The sequence below is a fragment of the Petaurus breviceps genome, unplaced genomic scaffold, assembly GCF_028583685.1.
Source record: "Petaurus breviceps papuanus isolate PSGF00001 unplaced genomic scaffold, PetGlider_PUasm1.0 90865, whole genome shotgun sequence".
NCBI lineage: Eukaryota > Metazoa > Chordata > Mammalia > Diprotodontia > Petauridae > Petaurus > Petaurus breviceps.
The window spans coordinates 18,578,319-18,603,254 of record NW_027187367.1 but is presented as its reverse complement, the minus strand read 5'-3'; the positions used below and the strand labels follow the sequence as shown (position 1 = coordinate 18,603,254).

Below are 24,936 nucleotides of genomic sequence, written 5' to 3'. Positions count from 1 at the left end.
TCCCTACTCTGAATGAAACCAAGGTCAGTGTCACGTTTATGGTGGTGGCAGCTCCTCATGAGGATAGTGGGAATCCATAGGTTTTCCAACCTTGCTCAGCACAAACATGCTTCTGCTAGCTGTGCAGATCCTAGCTCTATCTTGGGAACCAGGAGTCAATGTTACACCTCTGTCCCATGCCACCAGTACCAGATTTTGTCTGGATTTCTCAAGTATTCCTCTGTCCTTCTGGTGTCCTTCTTCAAGGAGGTCTAGCCTGGAACCTCATGCACACCTAGCTGGGCTGGGGCATCCTCCTTAGCCTTACCAGAATGCTCCCTGGGCCCAGTCATAACCATTTGCACCCTCTTGGCACTGGAGATTTCACAAGACTCCTGGCTTCTGGGGACCTCCTATAACTCCCTATCATTAATAGCCCTGAAAGACCCCAGAGTCACTGTGGGCTTGCCAAGGTTAGGGCAGGGCCACCAGACATGTATACATACTGTTGGGCTTCAAAGCTACTTCCTAGATACAATAATTTGCCACTTTTCTAAGGAAGCCACAGGGCAGGACTATTGTACCAGGGTAGGTTAATTCCTGTCCGGGGAAACACTGTGGTGATGTGGCCAATGGCATTGCTAAGCCAAAGGAAGTTTTTGGCAACGAGATAATGGTCCTGCATAGGTGGTGAAGCTGGTGTTTCTGTCCTTTCCCCTTCCTATTCCATAACTTTTGTCAAGATATTAGGAGACACCGTTTCTCAAAGCTAAGGCCCAGCAAACTATGCAAGCTGTGCCCTGAGCTTGGCATGGCAACAATGCTTTGTTCTCACACTCAGGATGATCTCAGCCCCCAACAAAATCCCAGAATTGTTTCACATTGGCACCAGGTGGTCTCTGACCTTGGACAAGCACCTGTAGTTCCCATGTTCTGGTCATGAATGTCCCATGAACCAAACTATCCACTGTTGCTATTATCACATCATCTGGGCTACAGCTCACTGCACAGTCTCTGGTGTAAGAACTGAGATCTTCCCACACTGCCTTGGGCCCTCCCACTAGCAGTAAGGCTGAGAAAAACTTTGCTTGCAAGCTGCTTTCCTCACTTTGACATTAAACTTGTTTGATTCCTGACTCTCCAGACTGCTTTACTTTGCTCCAGCCACCCACAGGTTAGAGACCTGTTCCAGTCTCTCATGTTGTTGTTCAGTTATGTCCAACTCTTTACAACCCCATTTGGGATTTTTTTTGGCAAAGATATTGGAGTGGTTTGCCATTTACTTGCCAGCTCATTTTACAGATGAGGAAACTGGGGCAAACAGGTTTAAGCAACTTGCTCAAGGTCACACAGCTAATAAGTATCTGAGGACATTTTAACTTGGGATGATCTCATAAATTTAAAGCATCTCACTTCAGAGTTGAGGATTATGATGACTTGCCAATCACAAGGAGTAAGTGGCAAATCCAGGATTTGAATTCAGGTCTTGATTCCAAATCCAGAATCTTTCTTTTATCTACTGCACCATGCTACTTCCCCATAGGAAGGAAATATGCAATTATTAAGCACCAACTCTGTGGCAAGTACTATTCTGTATTTTACAAATATTATCTCGATTGATTCTCAGAAAAACCTTGGAATACAGATGCTATTGTTATTCCAATTATACAGTTGAGGAAACTGAGGCAGAGATTAAGTGACTTACTACTTAAGGTCACATAACTAGCATCTGAGGCCCAAACTGAACAGTACTCTATCTACTGTGCCACCTAGCTGGCCCTTAATATCTTTAAAGAAAATCTCCCGACTGGATCTATACTGAATAAAATTTAACTTCTGTTATTATCCCTTAGAAAAGTAAACTGATGACTTCCATGATAAGAGTCCAAGGAAAACCTTATTCTTACAAAATTAGTAACTGCCATCTCGAACAAACAAGCTAGATTTATGAGCACAGGATGCGAAAGAGTCAAAGGAATAAAAGTGCTTCCCTAAAACACAAACTTTTATTTTAATATTTTTATAAATTTCTTTTAAAAAATAACAATGGGAAATTACTCTGAATTCCAATGTCACCAATGATCACCTGTACTCCCCTCTCTAGGGGAAAAACCTTCATATAGCTTAAGGTCACAAATGAAAGCCAAGACATTATTAACAGGCACCCACAACCCAGAAAACGTTCCCCTGGTCCAGCGGTATAGACATGGACATGTTATATGTAACAATGCACTTAAAAATATATATATATATATATATTTATATATACATACACACACAATTATCCTGCAAAAAAAGGTACCCAAATGAAATGTAACACTATGCATTATGCCAATTATTCATTCATCCAGTTAACCACTTTTTCAATTGTAAGATCATTAGAACAGTCACACCTACAAATAAGGAAAGGATTTCCTAGGAGCAAATAAAAATAATTTCCCAAACCCCAAACTCTCCTTGCAAAGTCATGGTGTTTCAAGATTAAAAAAAAAAAAAAGACGACCCTCTAAATGCAAAAGTCAAAATGAAAACTGAAGTATTTTCCTCCCACCGCCCCCCTCCCTCACAAAAAACCCCAAACAACAAAAACCCCTAAAAGAACCTAAAAGATGTAAAATAGAGTAATAAAACATTTGCAGGGTTGTTACTATGTACAAGTTTACAAACATAAATAAATACAGTTTAAAAATTGCTTTTCTTAATGAGCTTGAGCTTTAGAGATCAGGTTTGAGGGGCTTACTCTTTTAATACTGGATCCTAAAGATAAACCAGGAATCAAAAGCCCTTCTGTTTTATCATCATTATACAAACTTTGTTCTTAGCAAGTAAGATGAGCCTCTGAAACTACAGAATAACAAATAATCACTTTCCAAGGGAGCATCTGAAAGGGACAGAACCTCCTGGCATCTAGAAGCCACACTGGATACATGGATTCCAGAACCTATTAGTCCTAGGATGAGGGAGATGTACCTATCCATACTTCTGCCCTTGTCAATATAACAGCCCTTATTTATTTTGAACCATTTTCTTTTAAAGGTTTAGTTTTTCCCTCTTTTTTTTCATGCAACATTTTTACAGGGAAGACAAAAACAAGAAGGCATTCCCCATCCCCTTATTTATACTTAGTTCCAGGTTTTTTCACTAGAAATACTGAATATTTTAAATATTTGCTCAATAGACAGCAACTCTTCTAAAACTATCACCTTAATTCTCTGAAACCACAAGGTCCAAGAGATGGAAGCTTGCTTTATGATGGGTACTCAGATCTGGTAACCCTGCTCCATTCCTGATGTTTAGAGGGCTCCAGAATCTATTTCCAGTTTGGTCCCAAGTAAGAGTACAATGTGGAAGCCTTTCTGTAGGAGACCCCTGAATCAAAATATAAGGTTACATCTTAAATGGGGAAAGCAAGTGAAAACAGGCATTCATACCAGCTGCCACAAGGGGATTTAAAAAACAAAAACTGCTGTGGGAACAAAATTTCATTACTGGCTCCAAAAAGTAACATGGAATAACCACGGCACCTGGGTAAAAGCAATGGTTTTTTGGAAATGGCCAAGGACTAACAAAATAAATCTCAAGACTAAAGACAGTAAGTCAATTTCCACTCCCTTGCCAAGTTAGGTTTTAGTATGACTCTGTTCCTCACTCTTCACTTCCTAACAATCTACTCCAGGTCCCCATTGAGTCATATTAGAAAACACACAAACAAACACACACACACAGACACACACACGCACCCACAACCCCCCCCCCGCAAATAACAAATCATTGCATTCTCCCTTCTATTCCTGAAGTGCTGTCAAAGGCAGACAGTTTTACAGAAAGTCTGTGATCAGCAACCTACAGTTTTGCTCTCTTGACATTTTACTGACTACAAATGTTCTCAGCATTTAAACACAAAAATAATTTAAATTGTTTTGTTTTCTGCTCCAGGAATGGCAACTTCTACGACTGGCTGTCCCTAGAACCTTATAGGGGGAAAAAATGAGAAAAATCTGTGATACAGGCGTTCTCTATATATCAGTTACATTTTCAGTGGGAAGGCAGATAAGACCACCTAAGCTGAGAAGAGAAGCATTTTAAAATGCTAGTGAGTCTTTGATTCTTTTAATCCCGAGGTACATTTTTTCCCCTTGGAAACCAAACAGGTGGATTCAGGTTCTTGCTACAATCGTAGGTTGACTGAACCTTATTCTTAGGGAACAGTATGTTCTTTACATATCACAGGATGGAAATTTCCTCTGCCTGAAAGTCATCTCTGCATGCAACATGTTCATTCTGTTGGTCACACATATAATCTCAAACTTCATGGATGAATGAGACTAATCAAACTCCAAGCAGGAAGAAGTGGGTTGTGGTTTCCAGGACTGCAGTCTTGCTAATGATTGAACAGTTATCTCTCCCCTGGGATGGCTCTGCTTCACCAGTCAAATTAAGTGCCGCTTGTAGTACTGTCTCATTGGCTTTTTGTCTCTTGTACCATCCAAATATATGAAATACTAATGTCATTAACAGTCTGAAGTCTTGACGGAGAGGGATGGGACAGAGTCCTTGGAATTTCAATTCGCCAGAGATCACTGCAATTATTATACCAAACCACTTATGAAAAATTAAGTGGTTTCTGTTTTGTAGAAAAGGGCAGAATGTGATCGTGAGTGTCCCACTGGAAGGTCTGCTCAGTTTCCTGGGATAATGGGACACAGTGGAGAGGAACCTGGATCAGCTCACTCTCTCTGCTTTTGGTTAGGATACTCGAATCATTTGTGCCATTGCTTCTTCATCTGCTTGATTTGGATCCTGTAGACAAAGAAACAATAAAAACAAAAAAAGTTAAATATTTCTGATTTTCACAACTAGTCTTAATAGAAAAAGACAGCTTTATCAAAAACAAAATACAGTATATAAAAAGTTTATTTTTCTATATAGCTTGCAATAAGTATAAAGAATGGATTAGCACTGCCTGCATATTGCCTTTTTAAAAGAAATGGGGCTAATCTATTCCATTTTCAATATACAGGTACTTATAAGTGCCAACTATGTCCCTAGTAGGAATTATGAGAGAAATATAAAATAGTCTCTGCCTGGTGCAGTTTGTGGAACCAACATTTACTAGGGCCCCTGGCAGGTAGGTTGTGTGCTTTCCCTTAAAAAAGAAAGAAATCATCCTCAAGACTCAGTTGGTCCAAAGGACTAAGGTTTCAACTACTGAAATAATTAGCTCTTCACCTAAGTACAAAAAGTCAGCAACAGGAGGAATCTGGAGCTCCTCATGTTTGACACATATTTCTTATACCATGGCAAATTTAGAGGCAAGGGAACTATTATATCCTTGCTAAATATCCTTTACAAGCTACTGTTGAGTAAAATTCCTTTTGTTAAATGTTAATCTATAGGTTTGTTTTGGTCTTGGTAGGACTGAAACATGAATCAATATGACCTCTTGCTTGAAGTGGTGGGAGAGGAAATGCACAGGAGTTGCTGGCTAATGTGGAGGTAAGGGGAGCTTCACTCAACTGTATCAAGGTTGTATCCTTGCTGAAAATCCTCTCCATGCTATTAAGTAAGCTTCTTTTTGTTAAGTGTTAGATGATCTATGAGTGTCTCATTTCCCTCCAATCCACCAGACTGGATCGAGTCAGGCCTGGCCCACAACTGACAGCTACAATCTACTTAAGAGATGAAAATAACGTAATGATTTTTAAAAATACTCTTTAAAATTATGAATCTGACAATCAACAAACATGAACATTTTCATATACAAAGAGAATTGTATACAGAACTGTGAAACTCTATTATGTAACCTTGTTTTAAGGATATTAAGTCAACACTGCAGTACCAACACTGACCTGCTTCCTCTGCTCTCTTCTGTGTATTAAAAAAAAAAAAAAAACAAAAACCAACAAACCAACCAACCTTTACTTTCTTTTCTATTTTTGCCTAAATCTCATAACCCTTCCTCACTTCCCATCCCAGAAAAAAACTGTTGCCTTCCCAGGTAACAAATAAGCAGTTAAGCAAAAGAAATGCAGATTCTCCAAATAAATGACTTGTCATAATGCACCAGGAGGCTATCACCTCTGCCAAGAGGCAGGAGGACACAGGACTAACTCATCATCTGACTTCTGGAGTCCTGATTAATTACTGCATTGATAATAGTTTTTAAGTCTTTCAGAGTAATTTTCCTCTACAACATTGTAATCATCTTATACATTGTCTCTGGGTTGTATTCACTTCTCTCTGATCAACTGTTAAATAAATCCTTCTCAGGTTTCTCTCAATCAGACCCTTCTGTCATTTCTTATGATAAAATAATATTCCCCTACATTCACCTTCCAAAATCATTCATTTCACAAATGAGATGTACCTTCCATGTTTCTAATTCTTTTGTTACAACAAAAGTATTACCATAAATATTTTTCTTTCTCAGTGTCTGTTCCCTCCCTGGGGAATACCCTTAGTAGTGGTATTGCCACATTATAGGGTATGCAGATTAGGTACAGATCCAAATTATTTTTTCTAAGTATTGAATTAATTCACAGCTCCACCACCAATGAACCAGTATGTCTGTACTCCCATAGAACGTCCAACAACTGTCATTTTCCACTTCTAAGTGAGGTAGAAACTCAGAATTGTTTCAAAATGCATTTCTATTATTATTAGAGATTTGGAGTACTGTTTTATATGGTTGTGGACAGCTTGCATTCCTCCTCTGGCTATCCTCCTGGATGTTTTAGCATTTTGTCTTATAATTCTAGTTTTCAAAAGTCATTTATCTATGCATTCTATGATATGTTCTTTGACCCACAGGAAATTTTGTTGCTGTTTCTCATGGTTTTTCTGGAGTTTTATAAATAACTAGGACCACAGAAGAAGGGAATGGGAATGTTGAACCAGGAAGGCTCAGAGTTCTGGGTCCTACCTTCCCTTCTCCATTCCCAAACTGGGGGGAAGAGAACTGATTTGTATTTAAAAAAAAAAAAAGTTATTTTCTCAGCATTTTGGGACCTTGCCCTATTCCTTTTCTGGGAATCCAACCCTCCAAACCCAAATATCTGGCCCTGGCAACACTACTGGGCAAGGCATGGGGAAAGAGTCTACTAAGGAACAGTAACAAAGGGCTGGATATCTACTGGTTCTGGCATATTTTACCAGGGATCAGCCCTTTAGAACTAACTGGGGAAGATATAGCCTCCAGTATTGTTAGAGTCAAGGGCTAGTAAGAAGGGTGGCAGAGGCTTTGTCTATGAATAGTACTGTCTTCAGAAGAGTATTGCTGGTAGTGTTCCTGGAAAGACCCAACCAGTCACACTGCCAAGAACACTGGGTGAAAGGTACAATCTCTAAGTTTGAACCCTCTCTTGAAATAGCCTTTATTATGTAATTTTTACTTCACTGTGCTATAGCCCTGACATGACTCAGCATCATGTCCAAGATTATGCTAGGTCACTTGTGTGTCCACCTGACTGCTGATCTAAACTAATCTCCTATTGGGTCTCCCTCCAGGTACTTTGAGGTATATGGTGTGCCATCTCATTTTGACAGTCCAGGTGCAGGATGAGCAGGTTTCAGACTAATTCTCTCAGCTTGAGTAACCATGGATCCCATGGACTCAGAGCACCTACAGGCTTCAGGTTTTTACAGCAGTTCAGACTGACTTTCCACTCCCTATCACTCCCACAAGTTGCTTTTGTAACCACAGCCTGGCTGGAGCTGCTTCCTACAGTTATTGATCACTGTTCATTCTGTACCCTTTGAGTTATGTGAGAGCTGGGCTACTCTACAACCTTTTACATTGCCTTCTTAACTGGAAGTTAACACACAGTGGCAAACTGATAAATAGAACTTCCCAACCTATGAAGTGCTATTCATCAACTCTAGGACAAAAATAATAATAGCTAATAGTTGTAAAGTGTTTAACAGTTACAAAGCACTTTACATATATCATCTTATTTGATACTGATGATAATCCTGGGAGATAGTCCTGAATTGTTACACTCATTTTATACAAATTATAAAGATAGCAATAAACATATAATTAGATAATAAAAGGCATGGTGCAGAAGAGTACAATAATGATCATCATCTAAACCCCTTTATTTTACAGAGAAGGAAATGTGAGGCATGGAAAAGGGGTAACTGAGTTACCCAAATTAAAAAAAAAAAGCTACTTGGTGGCAGTCAAAGTTAAAAATAAAACCATCTGATTTCTAGTCCAGTGTTCTTTCCACATAATGCTGTGAGTAGCTCAATTTTGCAAGAAGCCTTTGGAAACAGATAGTGATGCTCCTCAAAATCCTCCCCACCCTTCTAAAGCCAGGTTTGGAAGATGAGGCTTTATTCAGTAGGATGAAAATTTAGCTTGACTAATGACAGAATGTGCTAATCATCTATTATGGTCAGAGACATAACTGGGGAAGGTGTGAATCAAAGCACTTAGGTAGATGAAGAGGAGACAAGGCTTTCTAGACTTTGGAAGTAGTAAAAACCAAGGCACAAAAATAGGATTTGTAACTGGGGCAGAGGCAAATGAAGTGTGAAACCTGACTGAAATATGTCTTCTCATGAGAGTAGGGATTATTTAACCTTTTTTGCCTTTTTAGTCTCTGTACCACATATAGCACCTACCATATAGAAGGCACTTAATAAATGCTTGTTCAGTGATGAAACAGAGAATTCACACTCAGGAAAAAAAAAAACCAGCTACTAAGATTGGACAGGAAGGGTGAAATTCAGGTGGAAGGCCTTTCACTAGGCAAAAGGGTCTGGACCTGATGTCACAGGAAATGAAGTGCCCAAGTAGACTGTTGAGCCCAGTAAGGATATGATGAAAATTACGTTTTAGGAAACTAAAACTGGCACTGGTGCTGTGAAGGCTGAATTAGACAGAAAACTGATCAGGAGTACTTAAGTCTTTAGGCCCAATCCTAGGTAAGATTTAAAAAGGATAGGAAGAAGTCTATCAACATTATGATAAAAAAAACAAAAGATTAAGTGACAAGTTATATATGTAGGATGAAGAAAAAGATTGGTCAAATGATGCCAAGGTTTCCAGCTTGGGAAAAAGTGATAATGGTTGTAATGGACAAAAAATGGCTAATCATGGAAGGAAATGGGAAGCTAAAATAATGAATTTGGTTCTGGATATGCTCAATTTGAAGTACCAATTAACATTCTGTTGGCAGTTGGTAATATGTAACTGGCATGAAGGTTAAGATGTCAGAATTGGAGATGAAGATTTAATAATAAAAGCAGCTAACATTTACCTAGAACTTACTATGTGACTGACAGGCACTGTACTAAGCACTTCACAATGCTGTGAGAATCAAGAGGTAGTAACTGTAAAGCATTTAGCACAGTGCCTGGTATATAATAAGTGCTGTGTAAATGTCAGTTGTTATTATCATTATTAATCTTCATAACAACCCTGGGAAGTTTGTGCTGTTGTCATCCTTGTTTTATAGATGAGGAAAACTAAGGCAAAAAGGTTAAGTGACTTGTCCAGGGTCACTCAGTGAGAATGGATTTGAACTCATGTCTTCCTGAATACAGGCCTGATGCTCTATCCACTGTGCCTGCCACCGCTGGTTATGGTTGAATCATGTCTGACTCTTCATGACCCCATTTGGGGTTTTCTTTGGCAAGGACACTGGAATAGTTTTCCATTTTCTTCTCTGGATCATTTTACAGATGAGTAAACTGAGGCAAAGAGGGTTAAGTGACTTGCCCAGAGTCACACAGCTATTAAGTGTTTGAGGTCAGATGTGAACTCAGGAAGACTTAACCTTTTTTAAGGTTTAAAAATTTTTCAATTTAAAAAATTAAAAAAAAAAAAATAAGGCTTTAACCTTATTTTTTCTATCTACTAACCCTAGCTGCCCCTTAATGAAGAAAGTAAGTTTAGAAAGAGGGCAAGGAAATGTCATAGAAATTAATTTCTCACTCAATGAGCAGAAGAGAAACAGTAGAAAGAATGCTAGACCTACAGTCAGGAGAGATCTGTGTTCAAACCCCACCTCGACACCTACTAGCTATGTAACCATGGGCAAGTCACTTACTCTGCTCTTCAATTTCTCAATCTGAAAATTAGGGATGCTAACAATCAACTGAAATATTCATTAACTGCCAAGTCCAATGGACTCCTTTCAATCCTGATCCTTTGTGACTTCTCTGCAGCATCTGACAATGCTGGATATACTTTCTTCTCTCTGAATTACCGGGACAATTGATCTCTCTTGGTGATCCTCTGACCTAGCTGCCTGATTATCATCATGCATATTCCACAGCTAACTTTGGAGTGCTGCAATGCACTGTCTTGGGGCCTCTGTTCTCTTGGCAATCCCACCAACTCCCATCTCTATGCCCTAGACTGAGTTCCAGAATTCCAGATTATTTACTGTCTATTAGACTTACAGTATCAAACTCAAACAGAAATGGGGGCCACTATGCTTTACATAAGGATCTCTGCAGGCTGCATGTTGACTTAACTTTAAAGTGTGACATGTTTCATTGCATTTTTATTTTGCTGAATGACATTTTCATCTGGTTTAGGTTGCACCGGGGAGTGATGTGGGCCTTATTAAGTAGCCCACAGTCTGCGTTTGACCCCTTTCTATTGGACATTTCAAACTGCACATGCCAAAGGAACTTCAACCCCTAAGAAGTCCAAAACAGAATTCATTATTGCTTCCTCCAAACCTCTTCTCAATTTCCCTATTTCTGTTGAGGGTAACACCATCTTTCCAGTCGTCCAAGTTCATAAGCTTGGTGTCATCTCTGACTTCTTCACACTCTTTTAGCCCATATACTCAGTTTCCAAATCTTGTTTCTACCTCTATATAACATTTCTCACAATCTTCTCTGCACCCACAGCCACAAACTTAATTCAAGTCCTTATCACTTCTGACCTGGACTACTGCAATGGACTCCTCATTGGTCTCACTGCTATCTAAATGGCTTCCTCTCCTCTCCAATCCATGCTCCACACGGCATATGTCTGACCAGGTCACTCCCCTCATGAATCAACTCCAGCAGCTTCCCATTACCTCCAGGATCAAATATAAACTCCTGTTTAGCAGCCTACTTTTCAAGCCATATTATATATGCTTACCCTTCACAGGTTCTACAGTCAAACTAAACCAACCTTCTTACTATTTCTCCCCTTCAAACCTTCATTTCTCTGCCTCTGCATTGGCTGTACCCCTCCTCACCTCTAACTTTCAAAATATTAGTTTCCTTCTATCTTCTACAAGAAGCCTTTACTGATTCCTCCAAGATGCTTGGTACCTTCCTTCAAAAAATTATTTTGTATTTACTCTGCAAATATGCATGTGTAGGTCTGAGCTAAAATCCCGCCTTCTGTAAGAAACCTTTCTTGATCCATTCCATTTATACTAGTGCCCTCTCTCTGTTTACCTCTAATTTACCTGGTAAAAGCCTGGCTATACATAGTTATTCACATGTTGTCTCCCCAATTAAAATGCAAGTTCCTGAAGGGCAGGGACTATTTTTGCCCTTTGGGAGGTATTTCCAGGACATTGCCAGGCACATAGTAAGCACTTAATAAATTTTGTTTGTTAACTATTAACTGACCACATTTTTTTTCCTCTAATAAAATGTAAGTCACTTGAGGGCAGGGACAGTTTCAATTTTTTTTTAACTTTCTCCAGCAGCTGGCACAGTGCCTGGCAAATAGCAGGTGCTCAATAAATGCTTTTTGATTAACTGTTAAGACTTACCTCATAGGGTTGTTATGAGGATCAAATGAGATCCTGTATGTAAAGTGTGTTACAATTCCCTACAACGCTAAATTTTTGTCAGTTATTGTTCTTATAACTATTATCATTACCTGCATGTGAGGACTATCCTTTTCCTTTGGAGAGAAAAAGCGACCACCTTCTCCACGCTTCCTTGCCATGGCATGACGATGCCTAGACTCATGCAAATATTTCTGCAATGACAAAGATCCTCTTATTTAGTTATTAATTTACAGAGACCTTAATTATTTAAGTATAATCTTCCCCCCCCTCAAAATAGCTTGAGCATATATAGTTTTAATTCAATAAACAGTTTTTAAGAACCCTACAGTGTACAAGGCACTACATTCAGCAATATAAAAGACAAGTAACTTTAATTCAGTGGGAAGAAAATGACAGGCAGTTGAGTATATTAAACAAGTAAAGCCTGTTTGAAATAAAAATCTGATTCTAATTCTATGATCCCAAATGTCAAATTCTACTAATATCCAAAATAATATTCCTGCCTCCCTTCTTATAATCCACATAAACATAGAAGATGATGCTCATACCAAATTGGTTCTCAGTTAATTATTAGCAATGATTAATTACCAATGAAGACAAACAAAAGTACTATAAATTCCCAGAAAAGTCAAAGGGGAAACAGATTGACTATTTGACTATTATGGACCAAAATAAGACCCAATGTACTACTTCTATATACTTTGCAATAATATAGTTACCCTCCTTTCCTTGGGGATTTTCCCTTCTGCCTCTAGTTTGGCCCGAGCTTGTCTCCTCTTAAGAATCCGATGATACTGCTTAGCATTCACATAGAGGGGCTCCTCTTCAAGCATTTCTGCTCCAGGCAAGGGGATCCTCTGGATAGCAGGCACAGAACCAGCCCCTGGTACCATCTGAATAAGAAATAACCCAGAACTTAATAATTAGCAAAATAAAGGCCCTGACAAAGCAGAGTTGCTGGATCCCTGCTTACCCTTTTTTTCTTCTGAGGCAAGAAACACAAAGATGGCTTTAAAATATCTCAAAACAAATCATATCCACTGCTTGCTTCATCTGCATACCTGCTGCCATCTAATGGCTATTATAATTATCAATACTGGCAGTAATAGCAATCAGATACATATACACACAAAATGAAGTTGGTAGAATGTACCAATCTCATTTCACTCAATATTTATTCAGATTCATCACTGCTTGATACAATGTTAGCTCAAACCTATAGTATCAAATACCAAGAATAATTATCTTGTGCTTTTGCTTGCCATTTCTGTTGAAATAAACTAACCACTGATAGATAGCCTTGTCCTACTGAGTTTTTGGTGTCCTAGATAGCTGACTGTGGTCCATGGGAGCCAATCTATAAGTCATTTGATCATTCTTTTGTTATGCTTGCTAAGTAACTATCCCAATAAAATTGGGATTTTTTTTTTTTAGATCAAAACTTCTTTGATCCCTAAGGATCTTTTCATGCAGGAAGATTCTGTATATTCTTTAAGCTGCAAATAGATTCTTCACTTTGTTTTAACTTGTTTTATGTATAGAGTACTATAAACCCACAATCCTGGTGGAAACGAACATTTCTTCCCTAATCCCTGAAAGCATCTCATTGTTAGTATTGTACAGTTTACCTAAAATGTCCCTCCCTGATAAATTTTATGTAAATGCTATTTCTGTAATTAATTTAAAATATAAAGTATTTTGCTATTTTTAAGGGGCTTCCTTAGCAAAAACCCTTCAATAACTCGAAAAATTCTTTGTTAAAACGATTAATCACTCTAAATTATTTACTAACATACAGATTCTCACCTACTAATAGAATGTAAGCTCCTTGCCAGCAGGGAATGTTTTGTTTTCATCTTTGTGTCCCCAGTGCTTGGCACGGAGCCTTGCACATAGTAGGGGCTTAATAAATGCTTGGTGAATACCTGAAATGAAGGGCAGGGGGAAGGAGAAGGGCAGCATGAGTGGAGGCACAGAATGGGCTCCCCCCCAAACTAACACACACATTTTCTCTAATAGTGAAGGTTGCAACTGTAAGAATTTCACTGCAAAATTAAATCCTTAATTTAAAAGTATTAAAGGCCGTCATAACTCATATGTATAAGTCTTAAGTTATTATAGGATCTTTGTAACAAAACAAAGGCTAGAGTTGTGCTATATAGCTTTTATAAATGAAATCAGCTCTAGAAGGCATAAATTGAGATTTCAAGAAAGAAAAAATCTGTATTGTGTCACAGCTCCATTGTAAAATCGAGCTGTAAAGCATGTGAGAGAGCACCTTGTTCCAATCTCCTCATTTTACAGATGAGGAAACGGAGCCCCAAGAAGCTTAGATGATTTGCCCAAGGTCATACGGGGGCTATCAGATATGGGGACTGACTGAATCTAGGTCCTCTGCCTCCAGAGCCAGTGCTCTTTCTATTGTAATTATTGTCACAGAATTATAATCCCAGACAGTACCTTAGGGATGATATGGCCTAATGTCATCATTTTATAGAAGAATAAACTGAGTACCAAAACTTGTAGAAAAGAAGAAGCAACAGAGTCAATTACTCACCATGACCATTCCTCCTGAATTGACCACATTCCCAGCAACTGGTAGAGTCACAGTAACAGTCCCCTGTCCACTGCTAGTTGTATTGGTATTGGCTCCTGTCTGGACAATCTGTGCTCCTGCCAAACTGGCTGCTGGAATGGTGATCATGCCGGAAACAGGGACGGTAACTTTAAGAAAATAAAACATTTGTAAATGGCACAAATAAACAAGGGAAGTTAGTCTTTCTTCTACTGAGTGCATACTCACTGACCCAGGGTAGCTAAACAGAAAAGAGTAGGAAAAACCACTGGTAGTCATCTCTTCATCTTTCCATCTTTCTAGTAAGAACTGATTTCCTCTAGGTAGAGTGGAAGAGGATCAGTATGGGCCCCCCCCCAGTACTATGGACCACCCTAACTGTGGGACAACTGGAATAACTCACAGTATTCACATGAACATTTCCCATATTTGAAGGTAGGACCTTTTTTTTTTTTTAAAGGATCTGCATCTGTAGACTCCCCTCCACAAGTTGCTCTGACTATAACCACATATTATTTTTATGTAAGATCTCAGGATTGATGAGATAATATGTGTGTATATATGTGCATATGCATATATACTCTTTGCAAATCTCTACATGCTGGACAAAAGTCAGCTACAATTAATAATAGGACTTATTTAAAGATAAAGCTGCTTCTTTTTAGTAACTTTAAAAGTTGCTCTCCTTGGGTCATCAATAAATGTAGCCTTTGTAACAACCTGTATTTCTAAATTATTCTAGTACTGACCAGAAGCCAAAGGATATAGATCAGAATGTTTATATTAAGTATTCTTAAAGTATAGAACACTAGAGTTATACAAGGCCCTAGAGATTATACATTTCAGCTTTCTACTCAATGCAGGAACCCTATCTCTACAATATTCTGGTTTTGTATGGAACACATTCAATGCTGAGAAGCTCACTCCTTCACAAAGCAGTCTATTCTACTTTTGGGTAGCCAGCGCAAATAGAAAGTTTTTTTTTTTACAGCAAGCTCAAATCTACCTACTACCCTATAACTTCTAGCAAAAGTGACAAAATAGTACTTCTTCCATGAGAACCCTTTAGATATCTGAAGATAGCATATTCTTTCCCTACAGACTTCTTTCCTCCAGGCTAAATGTTCAGTTCAAAATTCAATTCGGCCAACTGGTATTCAGAATTTCTACAATTCCTGGTCACTTCTTTCTAGACTCTTTGTCAACTGTACCTACACACCCTTATAATTAGGTGCTTTAAAACTGGATGATACTTCAGATGTGGTTTGTCCTGTGCAATGTACAGTAGGACTATTACCACTCAGAACATGACACTTTTATTTAATATGTCCTAATTGCATTTGATTTTCATACACCTCAAAACAAATAAAAATGTTTGTTGAATTGGAAGACACATTGTACTACTGAGGGCAGCTAGGTGGCATAGTGGATAGAACACTAGGACTGGAATCAGGAGGACCCGAGTTCAAATCTAGCCTTACTATCTGTGTGACCTTGGGCAAATCACTTAACCCTACTTGCCTCAGTTCCTCATCTGTAAAATGAGCTAGAGAAAAAATGGCAAGCCACTCTAGTATCGCTGCAAAGAAAATCCCAAAAATTCCCCACAGAGAATTAGACATGACTGAAACATACTATTGATGTGTACTGAAACTAAGCAGTCAACAATGTGCTATGACTGTCCCCCAAGCCACAACTTTTTAGTTTTTGGACCAGAACTGTGAATTCACTGGTAGAGGAAATTTTTTCTCCAATAATACCTCAGCATCTGTTTTACGACTTACAATATTAAAGAGTTGCCTAGTGATTCTGAAAGGTTAAGTTATTTGACCAGGGTCTTCAAAGAACCAATATATTCCTGACTCCAAGATCTATCCACTACACCATGTTGCCAATCGTAGATTAACAGAAACATTAAACTCCCACCAAGGGAGGTAATAGTCCTACTCTACATCCAAAGTAGGGGATTCCCTTTTGAAATAAGCATTCGTGCTTTAGACTGGCAATGAATTGGAGACTCAGCCATACACAGCCCAAGGTCACAGCAAGTCAGCTGCAAAATGTAAATGAAAATTCAGATTCCCAGTTCCCTGAAGAGATGACAAAGTGTCCTAAGATCAGTTATACTAGCAACTAGATTATAAATGCTGTACTTCCTTAAGCTTAGTCAATCCTTCTCTGCCATAATGCCCTCTCTCCCAATACCCCAAAGCTTTCACCTTTAAAACTCTAACCATCTTCAATCTTTAAACTCCAATGTCTGGAAACATTTCCACATTTGCTCTCAAAGAGCTTTGAAAGTCTGAATCAGGGGTGGCTAGGTGGCGCAGTGAGCAGGAGAGCTGGCCCTGGAGTCGGGAGGATCCGGGATCGGTTCTGGCCTCAGATACTTACCCACACAAAAAAACGGGCCATGTAACCTTGGGCAAGTTACTTAACCCCAATTAGTTAAAAAAAAAAAAAAAGTCAGCAGGATTCCTAAGACCAAGATTTTATAAGTTTCTTGTGGGGAAAACCTTTTTACATTTAGAAAAGTGACCGCCATATTTTGGTAAAAGAAAGCTATAGCAACTACCAAGATCTGAGACTAAGAGGAAGATATGAAAGAATGAAAAATACTATTTCTTGGAAGTTAGATGCCCCTTCTTCAAGAGTAAGCCAGCCACCTAAGAGAAACACAATACACCTAAAAGAGAGAAACAGTAACTTGAAGGCACACATACTATCCATACCTTGCTGGAGGATAGTGCCATCTGCATTGACTGGCTGATAGACAATGGTTTGACCTTCTGCTGTTTGTGCCACCTGTTGCCCCTGGACAGCTATCTGCTGCTGAGTCTGAAAAGAGCCAACAATAAATACATCAATAGACAATATACATTCTCCTAAAAGTACATTCAGGGTAAAAGAGATGGGAGGGATCAGTTTACGGAACAAATTTAAGAGAAAGAAAGAGGTTCCTTACATGGGGAAAAGAACTGAACTATCACAAAAAGGCTAAATGCAGCCAAGACAGAAACAACATAGAAGTTGGAGAACTCTCGTTCCTTCTATTAGATACTTGTTTCAAGTCTTCAGATTCTTTTGTTTCACCCTCCCCTTAAAAATAAAGATGAGTTTTAGATCTGTTACTCAACTTCTTCATCTTTTGGAAACTTTTGTAGCCATTAACTTCCCATATCTAATATATATTACATGTTTTGGTTCAACATCTTAATACTTTCAAAGTAACCATTTTACTGCATTCTAGGAGAGATCAGTTACCTGGGTCTGGCCAGCAGTGACAGCAGTCTGGGGCTGCTGAATGATGATTTGCTGGGTTTGGCCTTGCTGACCCTGCACCTGAACAGCCTGGCCCCCTTGAATCTGAATCTGTCCTGGCTGTACCAACTGGATCTATAGAAGTTAAAAAGATTAAAAACAGAAAATTATTTCATCTTGAAACTTCCCTCTTTTGGTCTTCTAATTTTATTCTCAATTTATACCTCAGAAAAGTGGCATACAGTAAGAAAGGAATGGCATTACCTTTATCTTCATCACTCTGAATCAAGAATGACATCAATTATTTCAGTTTAGCTTGAGAGGGAATGAATATAGGACGGACTTAATAGAAGCACAGTGCTAGAAGAGACACATACTAAAGAAAAGCCAACTACAGTGGTTAAGAAAATGACAGAACAAGTTTCCGAGGTAAGTTGTATGATCTCTTCTAAGAATATGGGAAATAATTATCTTTCCAAGATGGTAAATGTAAATCCCATTTTGAGAAGGGGAAGAAATAAATGGCCACTTCAAGGTATTTTACAGACTGAAGAGTTAATCATTCTTTTTTATTTTATTTTTATTTTTTTTAAGTAATTGGGGTTAAGTAACTTGCTCAAGGTTACATGGCCAGTTATTTCTGGGTGTGGTGCTAAGTATCAGAGCCCGGATTCGATCCCAGGTCATCCCAACTCTGGGACTGCCCCAAGTTTATCATTCTTAAACAAGAAAAAAAGGGAAGAATTATAAAAATTACAGCATTAATTTAAAAAATTTTGAAGTTCAAATTCCTTCCCCCCCATTGAGAAGGCAAGCAATATGATGCCCATTATATATATGAAGTCATACAAAACACATTTCCATATTTGCCATGTAGCCAAAAAAGAAAAATAAAGAAAGTGAAAAAATATGCTTCAATCTGCACTCGGAGTTTATCAATTTTCTCTCTTCAGGTGGATAGTTTCCATTCTAAGTCCTTTGTAATTGTCACAGATCATTATTTTGATCAAAGTCTTTCACAGTTAATAGTTAATCATCATTACAATATTGCTGTTACTGTCTCCTGGTTCTGCACCCTTCATGCTGTATCAGTTCATATATCTTCCCAGGTTTTCCTGAAACAATACCCCCCACTATTTCTTACAGCACAATAAAATTCTATCACAAGCATATAACACAACTAGTTTAGCCATTCCCCAATTGCCTGGCATTTCCTCAACGTTCAATTTTTTGCTAATGCTATCGCTAACACACACACACGCACACGCACACCCATAAAACATTTTTTGTATATATGTCTTTTTTCTTTGATCTCCTTGGGATACAGATCTAGTAGTGGTATTGGTGGGTCAAAGGATATATGCAGTTTTATTGCTCTTTGGGCACAATTCCAAATTGGAAGAACTAAATATCAGTGGGAAACTGGAGAAGGTAATAAAACCTGGGACAATATTTCAATTATTGATACATTTATTCTGTCTATAAGGCACAGAATAACTAAGAAACATTATGGAGAGAAGTTATTGAATTAAACTTTAAAAAAGTGAAAGTATCTTCTAGATCCTTAGATACCTTGCATAGTTTCTATTATAATCAATTTCCATTCCCTCTCTCTTAAAGTTTCCTTATGCTTTCATTTGCAATCCACATGGGGAAGATATATCAAAAAGCACATATGCCATTTAACAATTTAAGACAGAAAATTTCCAAAGTAGAATGCAGTCATCTTTTGGTCATACACTCTGCCAACAAACCCTCCAGAAGACCATGTCCATGTCCTGGAACAGGGGTGGGGAACCTGTGGCATCAAGGCCACGTGTGGACTTCCAGGTCCTCAAGTGCAGCCCTCTGACGGAATCCAAATTGTTCTGTGAAGTTTGGATTCAAAGGGCTGCACTTGAGGACCTTGTGTGGCCTCTAGACCCCTGCCCTTGAGTCTTAATATACTTAAGCATCCTATGTTAAAACTAACTCATGTGACCCATTATATTTAGTGGGCCACAAGCAAGACCAAACCAGACCACCTATGCTTCACAACCCCTCCAGTCAATCATCTCATCCATTCTATTGTCATCTGTTCTTCTGGTATGTATGTATACATCCCATTCCTACCTTCTCCACCCATTTCTGGGTCTATGAACCAAAATCAAATCAGTGTACTGCCATTGCTTTCGGAAAGGCTGTGTATAGATTCTTCTATGATTTTATTAGCATCCCCATGACTCCCCAGACCAAAATACTCCTCATTTCCACTCTCTTTTATGTGTTTTCTATCCCATTAGATTGTAAGATTATTTAAGGTAGAGACCACCTCACTTTTAAATTTATATCCCCAATGTTTAGTATATGGTTTGATATACAGTAAGAGTGCTAGGCCTAAAGTTAGGAAGGCTCATCTTCCTCAGTTCAAATCTGGCTTCAGACACTTATAAGCTTGTGTGACCCTGGGTAAGTCACTTCACCCTATTTGCCTTAGTTCCTCAACTACAAAATGAGCTGGAGAAGAAAATGGCAAACCACTCCAGAATCTTTGCTAAGAAAATGGGGTCACAGAGTCAGACACAACTGAAAAATGACTGAATGACAACAAAACACTTAATCCATTTAATAAAAAAAAATTTTTTTTGGCTTTTTGGAGGGGGGAAAGTAAAGCAATTAGGGCTATGTGACTTGCCCAAGGCCACATGGCTGGTTTTGTGTTGTGTCTGAGGCTGGATTTGAACTCAGGTCCTCGTGACTCTAGGGCCAGTGCTCCATTCACTGCACCACCTAGCCGCCCCCCCATTTAATAAATTCTTTTCAATTATTTCAGTGATGCTGCTTAAATTCACACTGATTCCTTCTGCTCAAGGTCCACCTCATTCCTGTCTTTAACTCGATTAAAGGATGTTTCTAAAATCCTTTTTATCCTATATATCGAACATTAGAATGATTCTATTTCAGTTCATAATAAGAAAAACCAGATGGGCATGGGGAAACAGGAACAATAAAAACCATTTAGTACTATCAGAATTGTTACTTATGGTCATAACTTCAAAATTATCATTGATTCTTTTCTTCTCCCCCACATCCAATCAGTTGTCAAACCCTGCTGATTCAACTCCCACAATGCTCACACACTGGTCCTCCATTCCATTCACAGAACCACCCGACTAATCTAGGCCCTTATCACCTCCAACCCAGACTAATGTTCTCCTTGATTCCAGGTCCTCTTCTTGTCAATCCACTGTTTACACAGCTGCCCAAACCATCTTCCTAAGGCACAGATGTGATTATTTCACTCCTTTACTCAGAAATCTTCAGTGGTTCCACAATGCCTCCAATATAAAATATGGACTCCTTAGCTTGGTATTTGAGGCCCTCAACAGCATAGCTCCCACCTACCTTTCCACACTTATTTTATATTAGTTCCTTACACAAACTTTATGTTCTAGCAGAACTGGAATACTAGACATTCTCCTAATTTAATACATGCTCCATTCTCTATGTATTCACTCAATCCATTACTCATGGCTAGAATGGATTCCCTCTTCATCTCATATCTCAAAGACTTTGCCTCCTTTTAAGCCTCAACTCAGGTACCACCTCTTCCATGAAGACTTCCCTGATCCCACTGTCAACCCCCACCCCCACCAATTATTAGTATTCTATCTCCCTCTTTTTCTTTTGTTTTCATGTTGTACTCCCCCAATAAAATGTAAACCTCTTGAGGGTAGGAACTGCTTTGTCCTTTTATCTCCAAGATACTGAACATGGTACACACTTGGTAAAAGTTTGATGAACTGAATCAACAAATGGTTTGTGGCAATGTGCATTCAATTAATCTGAAGAACAAATTAAACAAATATGCATTAAATGTCAAGTACATTGTGCTAATTGTTGAGGCAAGACACAAAAATAGTGTAATTAAGAAAAATCACATCAATTTACATCCTAATGAATTGTCCATATGATTAAATGAAGATGCTTACCTGCTGCAATCCTTGTGTCCCAGACACAGGTACTTGCATGATGGTTTGACCTTGGCCACCAGGAACAGCTTGGACCATAATCGGCTGGCCAGCTGACGTGATTAGTTGACCTCCACTCACTTGTACCATCAAAGGCTGGCCCTGAACCTAGAGATCGATAGAATGAGAACAATGAAATAAAGGTACATAGAGAAGGAATTTAACGATAACCCAGTCATCAGTACTACCAACTAAGTTTTTTGTCACTTGGGACAAAAATGCGCTGGAAATTGGGGTGAAGTAAAATGAGCATATGAGATCTTCTATCAGTGATTTTCAGTATAAGACATATGTGACTGAATGTCAAGAAAGCTTAAAGTTAAAATGGAACACAAGCACAATCTTTGGAAGTTTCAACAGATTTACCAAAAAAAGCAAGATTTTTATCAATATGCATGGAATAAGTCCTTAGTAGCTGGTAAGAAAATTTGGTTGCTTGTAAGCACAACAATTTCCAGGAATGCCATTTATCAAAGCAGACAGTGAGGATTCTAGGTAACCTGGAGAGAAAGGAGGAGAAAAAATACAAAGAGTGTGTATGGAAAGCAGCTTCATTTGGGGGTCTTCATAAGCAAGCTTCTCTCTCCCTTGTCTTTCAACTCTAATTTAACTCTTCCTAACTCACCTTGAAAATTCTGAGCAATTTTCATCATTTAATGCTTACTGCCTTTAATTATAGATTGCACTTAAATTGGTGTACTCCATGTGCTGTTCCAAAAAATATGAGATGTTTGGATCCCCATAAATGCTCCTTAATACAAACCATATTGATCTTAATTTCAGTAGAACGAGGAATGTCGAAATTTTATATAGAGGCACCTGATATGAATAGTATTCCTGCTTTTCAAGTTTCTAAGAGGAACTCACTGTAAGCCTGGAAGCTACAAGTATTATGTAACATCTTGATTGTTAAAATGAAATGTTCTTTTCCCAGAACTCCTTCTGGAAGCCACAGTGCAAAAATCTTCAGTGAAATAAGAAAAAAAGAATGATCAGGGGCCACAAGGGTAGTTTGGATCTTCTTTTCTCAGGTTCCATCATGACTATAGGATGGTAGTTCTTCCAAACCAAGAAAGGAAACACTTTCACAAAAGAACTTTACACTTTAAGCCACTAAAATTATTCTCCAATTAAAAAAAAATCAGTAGCTGACAAACATGCTAAGAATGGGTCAATTTATACTTTCAGAGGCTATAAAAGTTAGGAATTATTTTCTTCATTATATAAACAGATGAGAGAGAGAGAGAGTAAAAGAACATTATGAAGAAATTTCAAATTCCAGGCTTTATTGTTTTGTTCCTTGGAAGAATTCCATATTTATCATCTAGAAACTTTACTGTCAGAATCTCATATACTTGTTTCCTCTGCCTTCTCACTCCAAAGTAGATTCCTTTTGAGACACACAGTCCAAGTAATATTTGATACATGGATAGGTTTTCAGAATATTTACTGCATGAATACCTAAAAGAGCAATTTACAATTCTCTAAAATAATGAGATCCCTAGAGAAAAAGGGCTGCTACTTATTTCCATCAAGAGCTTCCTTTTCCTTAAAAAATTCTGAAAGTACTTAGAACAAGCTTTAAATATAGCACACCTATTTACCTAGCCATCTATCACCTCTCAATCCTTCTCCAGATCACCACTTATGTACTCAAAAACGAGCTCTAAGGAGAAGTCTTTGATATGTGAACAGTTAAAAAGTACATGCATAAGACGAGCAGCAGTTAAGTAGCATGTTATTATGTTCCCATTCCACAGGCAGTTAATGACAATCCACAATACTTACAGACAGTTCTGGCTTTGCATAAATTGGTATTACACAAATTCAACTTTTTGAATTCTGAAAGAAATCTGCATTCCAACAACACATCTATGTTAATTTACTTTATAGTACTATGTTTGCGCTCTCTCTCTGCTCCAGTACTGAGACCTCCCACCCCACCCCGATACCTACCCCTCCAAATGAAAGCAGAAAGGATGCTTGGAAAGACGTTGGGGGTTTGGCTCGAGATCTTGGCAAAAGAGGCCTTCGCCTCACCTTCCCCAGTGTGTCTGTCTTCTGGTTGGGTATGGCAGTTGTGTCTATGTCCAGCCACCACCTGACTGGCCTCACCCCTGCATGTTCCTCATGCTTCTCAGTTCTCTGTCCTGACCCCTGTCCTTGAACCAGGCAAATGCATGCCTAGTTTCTTTCCTTCCTGCCTCTCTCCCTCACATCTGCAGGCAAATTCACATTACATAAAAATTGCTTTACAGAGAGGTCTGCAGAATGGTCCATTTACTTAAAGCAAGAACTGTCTGTATTTTATATATTAAAACTAAGACAAAGCAAGCAGAAAAGATGGATGAGCCGTTGATCCCTGGGACACATACCATTAGGGTGGCATATACAAGATCAACTTCTTCCAGTATGTAGTGTTCAGAAATGGCTATACATAATACATCATCCCACAACTATTCTTTTCTGACAAACTGGCATGAAAAGGAAAACCAGGACCAGTTCATTAAGGAGTCATGCAGCACACAGCATTAAGCAGTAAAGCTCTGTACCCTAGTTTTTGCTTTGAAGAATTTCCAATCTATATGGAACAAATGAAACGGGCTGAACAAATCAGGGTTTGAAATAACTTACTTTCTGTCCTAATTGTTCAACTGGGTAAGTTAAAGAAATACAATCTTCAAGTTCACAGACTGTCACTATCATTATCCAATCCCAAAGTTTTAGACCTATCACTGACCAATTCCAAGAACTTAGACTTCAAGATATATAATTAGAGTTCCAGTTTTCTGAGCAAAAGCCAAGGCTCTTCTTTACCAACTTATCTAGCACACCATGGGGCATACTGGTTGGTTAATTGATTTAAATTGCCCTAAAGTACCCTCTACTAAAACTCACAAAGGTGACTATTGGTCTTGGTCCCTAAAAGGGAAGGAACCTCCTTCCAAAACCAACAGCAATGTAATTCTCATCTCTTGTCAAGAAAGGGTAATGATTTATACATATAAATTTGATGAGCTTATTTGTATTTTACCAGTGACTATGGGATGCTCCAGTAGAATTCCTAGCATAGAAAGAGGTGCTTAATTTAACCATATAAAGATCTATTGCAGGGAACTATCCAATATGCTAGTTTCTGAAGTTTTCTATGACCAAGTGCCTTATCTTGCTTACATATGCCAATGATAATTCTTTAATCAACTTAGCTTTTCTATTGCCTAATTTGGACATCTAATAATGTACATCCTTCAATGAGACTACATGATATTGTCAGCCCACTACTATACTAGTTTATTCAAAATAATACATTATATTAAACTATTTTCTAGCCATTTAGTTCATTAATAAAAAA

General features: G+C 38.4%; 1 protein-coding gene across 8 annotated transcripts in view; it reads right to left on the bottom strand.

Annotated features, from left to right (window-relative positions):
* Positions 1 to 1,966: 1,966 nt before the first annotated feature.
* Positions 1,967 to 24,936, bottom strand: part of NFYA (nuclear transcription factor Y subunit alpha) — a 29,905-nt gene continuing 6,935 nt past the window's right edge. For all 8 annotated transcript variants that reach the window (XM_069073627.1, XM_069073625.1, XM_069073630.1 and 5 more), the window contains 7 exons: positions 21,546 to 21,692; positions 17,578 to 17,709; positions 17,046 to 17,151; positions 14,296 to 14,462; positions 12,458 to 12,631; positions 11,828 to 11,929; positions 1,967 to 4,779 (listed from right to left, as the gene is read on the bottom strand). In XM_069073627.1, coding sequence (XP_068929728.1) covers positions 4,726 to 4,779; positions 11,828 to 11,929; positions 12,458 to 12,631; positions 14,296 to 14,462; positions 17,046 to 17,151; positions 17,578 to 17,709; positions 21,546 to 21,692 — 882 coding nt within the window. In that variant the 3' untranslated portion in view covers positions 1,967 to 4,725. The remainder of the gene's footprint in view (positions 4,780 to 11,827; positions 11,930 to 12,457; positions 12,632 to 14,295; positions 14,463 to 17,045; positions 17,152 to 17,577; positions 17,710 to 21,545; positions 21,693 to 24,936) is intronic.